The 13,748-nt window shown below is 33.6% G+C and overlaps 1 protein-coding gene across 1 annotated transcript; it reads right to left on the bottom strand.

Annotated features, from left to right (window-relative positions):
- Positions 1-11,359: 11,359 nt before the first annotated feature.
- LOC111390757 (60S ribosomal protein L38-like) lies at positions 11,360-13,440 on the bottom strand. The gene is made up of 3 exons (XM_023015862.1): positions 13,341-13,440; positions 11,943-12,126; positions 11,360-11,683 (listed from the first exon to the last, which is right to left on the bottom strand). The coding sequence occupies exons 1-3, from the start codon at positions 13,341-13,343 to the stop codon at positions 11,661-11,663; spliced, it is 210 nt and encodes a 69-aa protein (XP_022871630.1). The 5' UTR covers positions 13,344-13,440; the 3' UTR covers positions 11,360-11,660.
- Between the last annotated feature and the right edge of the window lie 308 nt (positions 13,441-13,748).

Genomic DNA, 13,748 nt, shown 5'->3' with positions numbered 1-13,748 from the left:
ACCAACAGAGCTCTCATTTTCTGGCGCCAGAGACTAAAGTCTCCAATACCATTCCAGGTTTCAATATCAAATTATTGAGAAGTTGACATATTGACAAAATATTTTCAAAATTATAACAGTGCAGCACACAGAGTATTGCAGTCTCAAATTTCAAGATTTTAACAAGAAGAATTCGATTATCAGGAATGCGATCAAATATATATGTGTATGAGAGTTTAGTATGCAAGATTTATGCAGAGACCAGTAACTGATTACAAATATAATATGCACTATTTAATAGCCTAAGGGGTAGTAATCCTTAATTTCACTACTCCCTCAGATTCCTGGATCCTCTTAAGGGATCTGGACAAAGGAAAGTAATGGTAGATTACTTACCTTAATGACTTGTTCCAATTTATTTAGGGTTACAGTAACAGAACGTGAGTGAGATTTTAAAGAAAATACCAGATTTTGAAATGTTGATTTCTGATTAAAACATCAACTAGAAGGTACCAAGAATTGAATCAGAAAATCAAACCACGCATAGGAACCCTCCGAATTATTGTGACTCAGTATGAACTCAGCAATGTATCAGAAACTCGGTGTGTACTCAGGTTGAGTCAACTCAACTCGTCAAACTCAATACAAGTTGAACCGATTTAACAGAACATATATGCAAAAAACAGCAGATCAAACGAGTCAGTACCAAAATAGGGGATATTGAAACAGAAATTTCAAGGAGTAATAGTTCACTGCCGGATCTTACAAGATCTACAAGTTTACTTAAAAGATTTCTAAAAATATAGAAAACCTTCAGATCTTGCAGATCAACGACAAACTTTTCAAATGAAAATAGAAAGTTAAAAGTAGCTCTGATACCATTTGTTGGTCCCGGAGATATAATGAACTCGTATTTTCTTAAGGATTTACGAATCAAAATCGCAGAAAATTGAAAAAACAGTAAAAATAGAACACCAGATATGTTTTCGCTCCAAAAGGAACCCGGGTGTTCAGTCCAGAAGAACCTAATCACCCGTTGAGCCTCAATCAAGAGTATGCTCAAGATTCACTAAGTTTCATAAAGAAATCGTACAAATGTTCGATGAAATCAGAGATTTCTTCGATTTATCTAGCCTCTTTTCTATTACAAAATTTCTCTCAAACGATCACACAAAGATTACATCACAAAGATTTTTATTTCATTTTTCAGAGAGAAAAGATCATGAAGAAAACCCTCGCACAAAGAGAGAGAGAAAAGAGCATTCTAGAAAACCAGTGTAAAACCCAAAAAGACGAAAAACCAAGGGTCAAGTGAAGTACCTGAAAACACGGTTACTGAACCGACTTCATCTAATGGTTGAGAGTGTGCCATGGGTACAGCACACACTCTTCCATAAGAGACGCGAGAAAAGCGTTCTTCTAAAATGCAACATTGTTAAAGAACTAGGCCTCCGACAAAAGAAATAGTGAGGCAGCCCATTTCTTTAACAAACTCCTCCACAGTGAGTTGTAGGTTATCAATCTTTTGCAGAGGAAATCTGCTTAGAAAGTGCTGTAACATAAAAGATAACGCATTAGCTAAGGTCAGCATAAAATAAGAAATATCTGTACATCTCTTTTTTATTTCTATTATCTCATTGTGTCAATAGGGAATGAACTCCACAGATGTTAACTCACAAACAAATGATAAAATTTGAAATCCGCATGGCTCTCGCATATTATCTCTCAGATGAAAAAGATTTATAAAGAGGAAGAAATAAGTAGCATGGAGATCCTAAATTTAAATACATTAAATTCTGGACAGATAGTGCTTGAGTAATGCAAGATCCTACCATTGAACCTGATTTTTAGCAGCTAAAATTGTAAATCCAGGTGAAAAAATCAGAAGTCTTGCAATAACAGATCTTTCTAATCCAAGAGAAAACAAGGCAATAAGGGAGGTTGGGTTCTAGGAATAATGATGGCCTCGAGACGTTTTCTCTAACGAGTTTGTATCCTTTGTTTTATTATTCAAAGAATATAGGTCCAAGGTAAGTACATCTCACATAAACGTAGTTGATATGTTTAACAAATCGAGAACTTATGACTCGGTGAAAAGCAACACATGTTTCTAACAAGACGGCGTTTGCTAGGTTGCTAAGGTCTCAAACAACAAATTTATCCTCTCAATTTAACCAAAGCAACAGCATCTATTTTAAATTTTATTCTTGAACATTAAATTTCTTACGCCAAAGAATCCAGAAATTCTAGAACTGTCAATAAGAAACAAGTTCAAGAATCCAGAGGCGTCGCCAAGAAATTCAGGTAAGAACCAAACATCAAGCTCTTCAATGACTTCAACTGAAGTACATAAAAGACCTGTTCAGAGATCTACTTCAGGGACATACCTTAAACCCCACAGAATGCTTTGTGTAGAAGCAACCTCTTGCATAACGTCTATGGCAGCCGTTTGAGCCGCATCCCTATGCTTTAAGACTTCCTGCATATATAGGGTAGAGCATTTTTTTTATTCAGAAACTAGGCTTACGCAAATCCTAAGAATCATACGGGGGTGTCCCCATTTCAGAATTTAATAGATTTCTTAATATTTATAAATTCTCATGAATTGTGTGAAATTTGATAGAATTTAATAGATTTCATAAGATTTGAATGGATTTCTATTTTGTAGATTTTAAAAGATTTTCATGGATTTTATAGATTCTGGGTAAAATTTATAAATATGCTTAACATAAGCCACAAATTTTTACTTCTTCTTTAACGACTTATTCTTACACATATGCACGTTAATAAATCACAGAAAATGATCGAATCCTTGTTCAATTGTTTGTTAAACATTGAATATTATAACAGAGCTTCAATAAAAAATACACCCAATATTCAACAAAATGCGAGAGTGGAAGAGGACAAAAATATGTAGTGTTAAATAATCAAAGTCGTAATCAATATGAATTAGTTCAAAAGGCCACAACCTTGTGAGATACAAACACACAAATGTACACATACATGACCACAAGGCAATTAATTTCATACCCCCAGAATTCTCATTGACCATGCAAACACAAAAGAAAAAGTTGTGGGATACCATCCTCACATGTCTTGGCTAGGATTTGCAGGTATATATAGAAAACACACAGCTCTTCCCAAAAAAAATGAATAGGGTACAGAACTTGAAAGACGAAGTTGTTCCAGTATGCATACTAGAAATCGTAAATTACCATGATAATTTCCAGCACATCTATAAAATAGTAAACAATATATAGCTTCAATAAGAAAAAATAAGTTTAATAAAAAATCACACTCAATATTCAACAAAAAATAGTAATCTTTCATAAATTATCATCAATTGAAAAGTTCTCATACACGATCTTTTCACAGTAGAGAAATGTGAGATAGAAAGAAGAAGAAAATTTTTTTCAAAAGAGAGAGAGAGGGCAGCAAATATGGAGAGAGGTGAGAAATGTTGTGAAATTTTTAGGTTTGGGTTAAAATTGTTACTGATTCTTTGTACTTATATTTTTACCTTGAAATCCTTCGAAATCCTTCAAAATCTATCTACTTAATGAAATCTTTTAACATCAATTAGTTATTGAGGACATCTAAATTTCAAAACTACCTATTAAAATCTATATTGAGGACACTTAAATTTATAAGTATTTTTAAAAATCTAAATTGGGGACATTTATATTTCAATGAATCTAGATTGGGGACACCTATATTTTAATGAATTATATTTAAATCTGAATTGAGGATACTTCAATTTATATGGAGTTTTAAAACTCATCAAACTCTAGATTGAGGACACCCCCCGCCCCCCCCTTAATGTATCAATTGATCCATCATGTATATTTTAAAAAAAGGTAAAAAAAAAGAAAAGGTTCGTAAGCCTAAACACACTTCACTTCTAAGATGTCTCTAACTTAACATGTTGTCCATCTCTCTTTCTTTTGATATATGGTAAGCCAATTACTGATTAATGCCAATTCACATCCAGTAACTATTGATTAAGAAATGGCCGAGTTTAGAATCGACATAAGGTCCGTTAAAAATAGAAAAGCATTTTTACAACTGTCAATGGGTTGTCATACGTGTTTATTTCTCCAAATAGGAGATTTGATTATTCGATTACATTTCCATAATTAAGGGATTTGATTGTACATTATTTTATCATTTCTAGTATAGGAGATTCTTGGTAAATTACCATAATTTAGAAGCTGTAAAATTCTATTTAAAGGAACGAAAGAACCTCAATTGAGGCATTCAAACCAAATCACGTTATTGTCATGGTATCAGAGCCATCAAATTAAAAGAAACTTCCTTGATTTTTTTTATTTTTTTTATTTATTTATTATTTTTTTTTTTTGCACTTGGAGTTATTGAGGCTCAATTTTTTGGTCCGACGACAATTATTCTTGGTTCAAGTACTCACCTTGTTTGGTTCTTGTTGTCGGTAGCATCTGGTTTACCACCAGTTAAGTGTCTTCATCTTGGGGTTGTCGATTTTCTTGTGAATTCCAATTCTATTTCTGTCCGACATCTCCGATCGAAATCTGGTGGGAGTTCTGTCTGACAATTCGGTTGTGGGCTACCAACGATTTTGGTGCATGAGAAATTGTGGGCTTGTTGACATTTTCAGTTCTTGCTACCAATGTTCTGTGTTCTTGGTGGCCAATGATTTCACTTCGTGAGTTCAGTGTTGTCGCGAAGATTGGACGTTGTGAATTTGTTTTGGGCTTTTCCATTTAAGAAGTGGATAATTCTGTTGGGCTGTGAGTTGGGGCTTTAAATTCTCAGTTTTTTTGTTTTTTTTTTTTAATTTGATTGTTGTTAATCTTGAAGTTATCATGTCTAGAGAAAACTCAATTGTTCGTTTTAATGGCAAAAATTACTCGACTAGGAAATTTCAATTCAGGATGTTTGTTAAGGGTAAGGAATTATGGGACCATGTGGATGGGTCGTTTCCAGTTCCTATAGATCCCAAGGAGCGTAATTCATGGGAAAGCAAGGATGCTCGAATTATTTCTTGGCTATTGATTTCTATTGAATCACATATGGTTAATAATCTCCGTTCGTTCACAATTGCTAAAGAGATGTGAGATTACCTTCGTCGGATTTATTATCAAGATAATTCTGATAGAAAATTTCAATTGGAGATGGATATTGGAAATTAAGGAAATTTATCGATTAAACAATTTTATTCGGACTTTCTTAATTTATGGTGTGATTATTCTGAACTGGTGCAATCTAAGGTTCCTAAGGATGCTTTAGCGACTTTGCAAAAGGTTCATTCTGAAAGCCAATGTGATCAATTTTTTATGAAGCTACAACCTGAGTTTGAGAGTGCACGAGCTGGATTAATCAATTGCAACATTGTACAATATTTAGATGTCTGCTTGGGGGAACTCTTACGTGAGGAACAGTGTCTCGCTTCACAATCTGGGGTCACTGAAGACACTGTTCATACCGAGATGGTCAATGTCGCCTATGCAGCTCAACGAAAAGGAAAATCCAAATATTCGCCACAATGTTATAGTTGCAAAAAACTGTTGTAAAGACAGCACCATCAGGTAAATCGATGGTAAACGAGGAGAGACTAAGATATTAGGTAAATCGATGATACATCACCCACGACCAAGATACGTAGGGTGTCACCATCAGCAATGTTTATATGGAGGGGTCCAATGTATAGTTTAAGATTACTAAGCAACAGAGGATCATGAGTCATATCGTTGGAAGCACCTAAATCTAATAACCAAGAGAAATGAGCAGTTGATGTATTACTTGAAATGCCTAAGACAGACAAAGCAAAAATAACCATTTCGACGTTGGGAAACCAACACCCCAGCGCTATCGCGCCTGATTTTACCAAGGCACAACACCCAAAAAGGGTGCTGCGACGATCCTGATTTTTCGAAAAAATTTCGAAATTTAGGGCTTGAAATTCACATCCCAAAATTTTGAAAAACCGAAGTGCAAATTTCAACCCTAAAATCTTCCTTTAATCTTAATGGTTTAACATGGAGTTGGCTCTGATACCACTTGTTAGAATTTTGACAGAACTCTAAATCTCGAAAACTTGAAAATCCAATTACTTTATTGCTAAGATTCTATATGTCAAATCACCAAAAAAATTATAAAGTGTGGAACATATAGAGATGGCAAAATATCCATCGAACCAAATACCCCCAGGGCTTTTCCCGAAGGGGATGGGAATTAGCCTCTTAACAAGGTATTCGGGGTGGGGGCGATGCGAGGGATTTCACCCTGTGTGGGTATGGGTGACAAGGGTCCTACCCTATTTAACTTCTTTTTTTAAGAATTCAATATTTTAAACGAAAAACTCCATGAAATTTCGCTAATCTAATAGAAGATGACAATTAAAATTATCTTAGGAATATGATAAATAATAAAAACCTCAGTTTACCGAATATATTTAAATAATTTAGCTCTTAAAAATAAATTAATTAATTAAAAATTTTAATAATTATATTATTGTCTTTCTTAATGAATGGGGGTAATAAAATGAATTATCAAAAACTAAAAAAAATAAACTGGTACTAAGCAAGGCAAGGATCCTGCCCCATCCTATCCAGCACCGCCTTAAACGGATAACGGGGTAGAGGCGAAGAAAGTTTCCCTTACTCGAACCCGCGCCATTGCTATCCTTAGCAAAATACCTTAATTCATTGGAAATGATTATTTTAATATTGGATATTGATTCCAGATCTTGAATCTTGATTATTGGCTCTTTTGGTTCTTGAGCTCTTGATCTTGATTTAAGGTTTTGATCATCTTCTTTAATATATTTTCTCTTGTATTCTTGTATTGATGTGATAACATAAAGAATGAGAAGTTACATATGAATTAGGGATTATAACTCTATATATAATTTACATATGTATCTCGATCAACATGAAGTACAATTCTAAAGGATTTTGTCTCTACAAATAATTCTATCCACATTTTATTTAGGTGTTCTAAGCTCAATTACTTAATTCTTTATTAAATCATTTTAATATTGAGTTTAACTTTAAGATAGCCTTTATACACAATTAATTACATGCGTAAACCCACATAACAAATTAATAATTGTGAAAATTACATAGATGCCTACCGTTAAATATTGCATTTCAAAAATCAGAAATATAATTTATATATGCAAAAATCAGGTGATAATATAATTTTTAATATTAAATAATAATATTTTACAATTCAATTAATTATATACCCATACCCTAAACCCTAATATCCATTTCCTTCCCCATTTTCAACCCATTCTCTCTCTACTCTCCTTCTTTCTAACTCGATATCGCCACCGAATGTTGGAGCAAAGCTATGCGAGGCTGACCACCATCGTTGACAGCGATCTGCGAGCCTATCTTCTACACTGCAGATCGAACGGTGTGTCGCTACTACAACAACTTCATCTCTGCAAATCTGTATTGTTCACAGTTGTTGCGACACACCGTATGGTGGTACGCTGTAACGGTGTTAATAGTGGGGGATAAATCTGTGGGGTGGTAGAAATGGGAGACTGTTGGTGGTGTGGTGGTAGAGGTGGTAGTGGCGGGGGCTAAATCAATGATTTTTTGTTCAAGTTATGGTAGTGGTGGTGGCAGATGTGATGGAGATGGTGGTGGCAATGAGAGTGGTTGAAGTTGTAGTCTTGTAGATTAGTGGCAATGGCGGTGTTGGTGTTGGTGGTGATCGTGATGGTGGCGACTGCGACGATGATAGTAGGTTTGAGAATTTTTTGGTTGGTCATGGTGGTGTGGTGTGGTAGAGATGGGGGACTGTTGGTGATGTAGTGGAAAAAGTGGTAGTGGCAGGGTGAAACCACCAATTTTTTGTTCAGGTGATGGTGGTGCTAGAGGCAATGGTGAGATGGTCATCACAAGTGTTGGTGATAGTTACAAATTATTTGGTTGATTGTGATCATTAAATTGATTAATTCGTGATCAATAAACAATATATGACCAATGAAAAAGATAAATTATGACTAAGAAATAGTGTGTGACCTAAAAAATTGTTAATTTATGATCGATAGTTTAATAATATATGACTGTATAATAAGTTATAACTTATAATATTTATGATTTGTAATCGATAAATAAATTATAACTCGTAATTTTTTTATTTGTGACCAATGAACATATTCTAACCTATAAAATTTTTGAATTGTGATTATAAAATAATATGTGATATATAAAAATTTTGATTTGTGATAGAAAAATAATATGTGACTAATTAAATCGTTAATTTATGATCAAATTATATATATATATATATATATTTGTGACCTTAAAATATTTAATTAATTAAATTCATTAAATCATAAATAAATTTTAATAAAAATCTGATTTTTGAAATTTGAAACATTTTGTTCTTAGTTTTATAATGAATTTTTCCCTCAATGGGGAAGAGGAAATGGTCGACGGTTGGGCAATGGGCAAGTTCAGTTCATTGTATTTAAAGATTTACATGTTTGAAGAACTTTGTGGTTGAAAATCCTTGGTGACAGCTCGTTTTCTACCAACCGGAGTTATAGATTTCAAGTCACATATCTTCATTTGTTCTTATGATTGGTTCGAATTTTGCATTCCATGCTTGGCAAAACTCGAATTCAGGCAACTGCGTATATGTTTCATGCAGATTTCAGTGTGTTCTTGGTGCTTGGATTTTCCATTTTGGGCAAAGAATTCAAATTGTCTCCCCTCTGCTCCCCATTTTTTTAAAATTTCACTAACCTAAACCGTTTTGGAATAATCAGGCTGTCACAGAAAATTCAATTTTCGGCGAAGTTCTGGAAATATTCAAATTCATCCTTACTTGAATTTTGAATTTTTCAACAAATTTTTCCAGCTATATCCAGCCTGAGCCACTGCAACTTGTATTTTGCATTCTACCTGTAAGGATTTCCGCAAGTTTTGATTTGCCATTCAAGTTTCACTATTATATTACCCGATTTGGCAAAAGAATCAACCGAGAAGAAGGATAAAAAGAGGGTGGCTCTCCTTTTTATATCATCATAAAGATTGCTTGCTTAGATCTTTCTATCTTTTGTAATTGTTGATTTGCATGAGTTTTTGTTTTTTTTTTCTTTTTTTTCTTGCTTTGGGTCATTAGTCCAATTTTAATGTTTATTTTGTGATCCCGAAAATGCCCATGATAGTTATACTCAATTCTTTATCAATATAATTTATTTATCCGAATAAAAAAATAACATATAAAAAAACAATAAAACTATTTGCACATTCAAGATTGACACCTCGGATGACACTCCCCTGACAAGAGAGGAGGGCCCACGCACAATAAAATAATTGCGGATCCCCCTCTTGTGAGGGGAGTGTCATCCGGAGTGTCAACCCCGGATGTACAAATAGCGAAGTCCATGAAAAAAGGGGGCTACGGTTGAAATTGTTTCGGAATGATGGACACTTTCAAGAATTGCATATGTCATTCATGCACAGGCGCTATACCCCGGATGTACAAATAGCGAAGTTCATGAAAAAAGGGGGCTACGGTTGAAATTGTTTCGGAATGATGGACACTTTCTAGAATTGCATGTGTCATTCATGCGCAGGCGCTATTTTGATCTTGCATTATTGTTTGTATGGATTGCACAAGTCAGAAGATTATGCCCCATTTGGATCTCAGTTAATTTCTCGATGACGCACGAGAGAGTAGTAATAATTAGGAATGACAAGTAGCAAGTAGGATTGACAGAATTTGTTTATAATATGGCTTACTGAAGAATCCGAACCAGCCTCAAATTTGAAAAGAATAACAAGAAATGTTTGTAAAAAAGCAAGCAAGGCGCGTCACTTCTAAATGAGAGTGAAACATTGTAACAAAACGTGGGAAAAAATTAAGAGTTTTATTACTTGCACATCAAAATTGTAACATAATATGATGTGGTGGAAAAAAATTGAATTAAAACATTAATTGTGTTTTAAATCGACAAATTGTAAAATGTCATATGACACTATGTAACTCTTAGGGTCCATTTAATTGCAAAGGTGGAATTTGAGTGGAAAGAAAATGAATTTTAAAGATTTGAATTGATGGAAAATTGTTTTCTTGAGAATTGTAAATTATTGTGTTTGATTGGTATAATTTTCCACGTGAAAAATGTTTAAATTAAAGTGTTTTTTGATGTCCGTTTGACATTATTTTACATGAAAATTGTCAATTAAAGGGATAGAATTTACTAGTATTGGGGATGAAATTCGTTTCCATTGCCAAAACAAAAAAAAAACAAAAATTTCAAAAAAATCATCTATCTTTTTATGTTCGTTTGGCTTTGTTTTATATGAAAATTGTCAATTAAAGAAAAATATTTTTTTACAATAATTCTTAGAATTTGTCTTCACTGCCAAAGAAAAAAAAACGCTACAGTAGTCTAGAATTGCAATTCTCACCAGGGTGAGAATTGCAATTCCGTCATTTGGTGGAATTATTTTGAGAATTGCAATTTCTTCATTTGGTGGAATTGGGCTGATGTGGCACAAAACATGGAAATGCAATTCTAGACCATTAAAATGCTATCACACACCATTAAATTAGAAAGTGAAATTCCAATTACATTTTCCATGAAATTCCACATCCAATCAAACCTACCTTAATATACATGTAAATGCTACCTTTACATATTCTTTTACATCATCATTTACCCTTTACCACGTAATAAACCATTGAACAATTAAAAAATAAACAATTTTCCTTTCAATCCTTTTTTTCACAGCACATCAAATGTCAAACTAAGTGTACACTTTTAGCAATTCTGAAAATTAAATTGACGGCAAAACAAAAGGAAATGGACCTCGAAAGTGGGATTTGCAGGTCGTTGTCTTAGTCCCACAAAATACTAAGCCTCGTTTTGCTTCCATTAATTTCTATTACATTTCATTACATTTTTCTCTCTTCTATTTTTAACCACGGAATCTTACATAAAATAATATTACATGTAAATAAATAAATAAAAAAAATTTCTCAACCACTTTTTTTCAAAAAAATACAATTCCACCCATTTTTAATTCTACAAAATGAGGGCCAAACGTGGGCTAAAGGACATTTCAAATGCGCTGGTACGATATTAATAAAAAGTTGCAGACATAAATTAAAATCAAGTTAACATCCCATTATTTAACAGACGATATATCGTGATACATCATTTACAAGCGTCAAATTTCACCTTACAAGAGGAAAATCAATGAAGAATCAAATTAGTCAGATTAAAGATTTATTTAGGCCCTGTTTAACACCCATTATTTGAAAAATTAAAAAGTTTTGAATAGTATTTTTGGTGAATGTCTTTAAAAAATAAGGAAACTTCATTGATTTGCATGTAAAATATTTTATTGTGTAAATGTACAGTTGAGAATGATAATATAGCCAACAACTTAAATTATTAAAGGTTGTCAAACAGGGGCATAAAAAGAAATTAGCCCTCACTATAGCTGCACAAACAGAGTATCATCTAGAAAGGCAGATTCTAAAGTTCATGACTTCATTCCCAACTAATAATCAATCCACAAAATCAAACCATCTCCTCATACCCGGGGGAGAATGAGGTGGTAAACTAAACAACCATATTTAAAAAAAAAAAAAAAAAAAAAAAAAAAAAAAAAAAAGGACTTCGAAAATATTACTCCAATACCGCTCTTCAAATGGCACATTCCAGTTCACAAGTCTTGCACACTCAAACCTAAAAAAAAGTGTCAAAATTACAGGGGTTAAAAAAAACACTTCACGATAATCAAATACATTAAAAATACAGAAAGGAGAATGTGTGGTTAAAAAGAAAAAAAATTAGGTTCACGTGCAAATTCTTTTATTGGTAAAATTTGTGGTTGAAAAATAAGTTCAGAAAAAAATAAAAATAAATTCAGTTTTTGGATAATGGGGCTCAATCAAGAGCTAAGCATCAAACTTCCAAGAGAGGTTAAGTTCATAAATCAAATAACCTGGGGGAAGGGATTGCTTCAACTTGTCAGCCTTCTCAGGATCAAAGACGCAAAGGGTGTAGAGGTACTTTGAGCACCGAACCTTGAACTTCACCACATCCTTGCTCTTCTTGATCTTTACAGAGCGTGCGTCCTTCCTTCTGGCAGTGAGAAGGAAATCCTTAATCTCATGAATTTGCTTCGGCTGAGCATCATAAAAATAAATAAATAAACAAAGGGGTAAGTAAAATAAGAGGCAAAATCCCCGAAAAGTTTCCATTAATTTAGAACAACTAAGCGATCGGATGGAAACCAGAACAAATGCAATTACAGGACAACAAGCACAAGAACCAATAAAAGACATGGTCTTTTCCACACGTGAAACAAAATAAAACTTTACTAGCTTGTTCAGATAACTGATTTGTTTCAAATAGTGAGAAAAGGTGGCAATGGACAGGACAACTTTGTAGGTGAACTTGCATAAAATATTTTAAAAGTTGCAACGTGCAAAAACACAGATACACATTATGTGACAGGGACGTGTATTAATGGCAAGAAAAAGATTTTAAATTGAAACTAGCAATCTGAGAAAATTTCCACTAACCCAGTTTGGTTCCTAACTCAATCAGAATCAGAAAGAAATGAAGTACAAAAGTTAAAATTTCCAAATGTTCAATGACCAAAACAAGAAAATGTGCAGGGAGTAAATATACGAGCAAGAGCAAACGACTACATAACCTTGTGGTATTGGTAATTCAGTTTCCAAATTTAAGCTATAGATGAGACATCTTAGTCTCATTAAAAATCCAAACCCCATAAATGGGGCTCCATTTATTTTTCAATCTTGATTTGTTTCTCTTTTGCTAAGTTCAAACTAAAAGCTGTACATTAGTGGTGAACTGGTGATAGAAAATGAGGTAAATTATTCTCCCTCTCTCTCTAAATATACCATTAAAGACCAGGGGCTTAATAAGTCACTCGTATAAGCTTAAAATTTTATTTTTTTTTTCCAATTTTTCAAAAAAAAAAAATGAAAATAATATAAAAGTTATGCCCATTCCGAAGTAGCTGTTTCCCTCAAACTAAATACAGTCATTTTGAACAAGTTTCCTTATAAGTGCACCAGTGCCTGAATCAAGAAACTCATAAAGTACAATTCAGTTACATGAGGAAAAAAGGGGATACAAACTATTATACCCAAACGCGAAACCAAAAAAATAAAAAATAAAAAGATCCCAAACTTTGTTATCCACAACCCAGAAATTAATGAGGTTCAAACACGAGAATGAGCAAAACAACACACTTAAAAATGGCAAGCGTTGACTCTTCATCCAATATAATCTAATCCAGAGATCGTCAAATCAAATTAAACACACTACTAGCATAATCTGTGTTTAGCGAGAGAAGGAGAGACAATACCATTATGGAGATAGACGCCAGGGAAGAAGAGGAGGCAGATTCGAAAACCCTGGTTCCGTGGCAATGAAAGGTTATGACACAGTATTATATAGTGGGTTTTGTTGTGGGCTGTGCATTGGGTCTGAATTGATTAAAGATCTGGTTAAAAGTCTCGTACTCGGCCCACTAATATAATTCGTACTTCAAAATTTAAAGGGAAAATTCCAAAATTCCAAGTGTTTAAAGATTAGATTTCGGGATGAAGTTTCATTGTGTATAAATCAGGTCTCAAAAAGATAAAACCTATTTCATTAATTTGCCCAACTCTCTCTCTCCCCCCCCACCCAACATCTCTCTCCTCGTCTATCTCTCTTCCCCGGTAGTTCGAAACCACACTAAATTTGGCGACGCAGAGGTGCAATCAGTGCT

This window comes from Olea europaea, unplaced genomic scaffold (genome assembly GCF_002742605.1).
Source record: "Olea europaea var. sylvestris unplaced genomic scaffold, O_europaea_v1 scaffold713, whole genome shotgun sequence".
NCBI lineage: Eukaryota > Viridiplantae > Streptophyta > Magnoliopsida > Lamiales > Oleaceae > Olea > Olea europaea.
The sequence above is the reverse complement of the archived record's forward strand: the minus strand, read 5'-3'. Positions and strand labels throughout refer to the sequence as shown.

Coding starts and splice junctions, on each gene's coding strand:
- LOC111390757 (XM_023015862.1), bottom strand. Junction 11,684..11,942: donor GAAGCAATCCCTTCCCCCAG/GTTATTTGATTT, acceptor ACTTTTTTTTAG/GTTTGAGTGTGCAAGACTTG.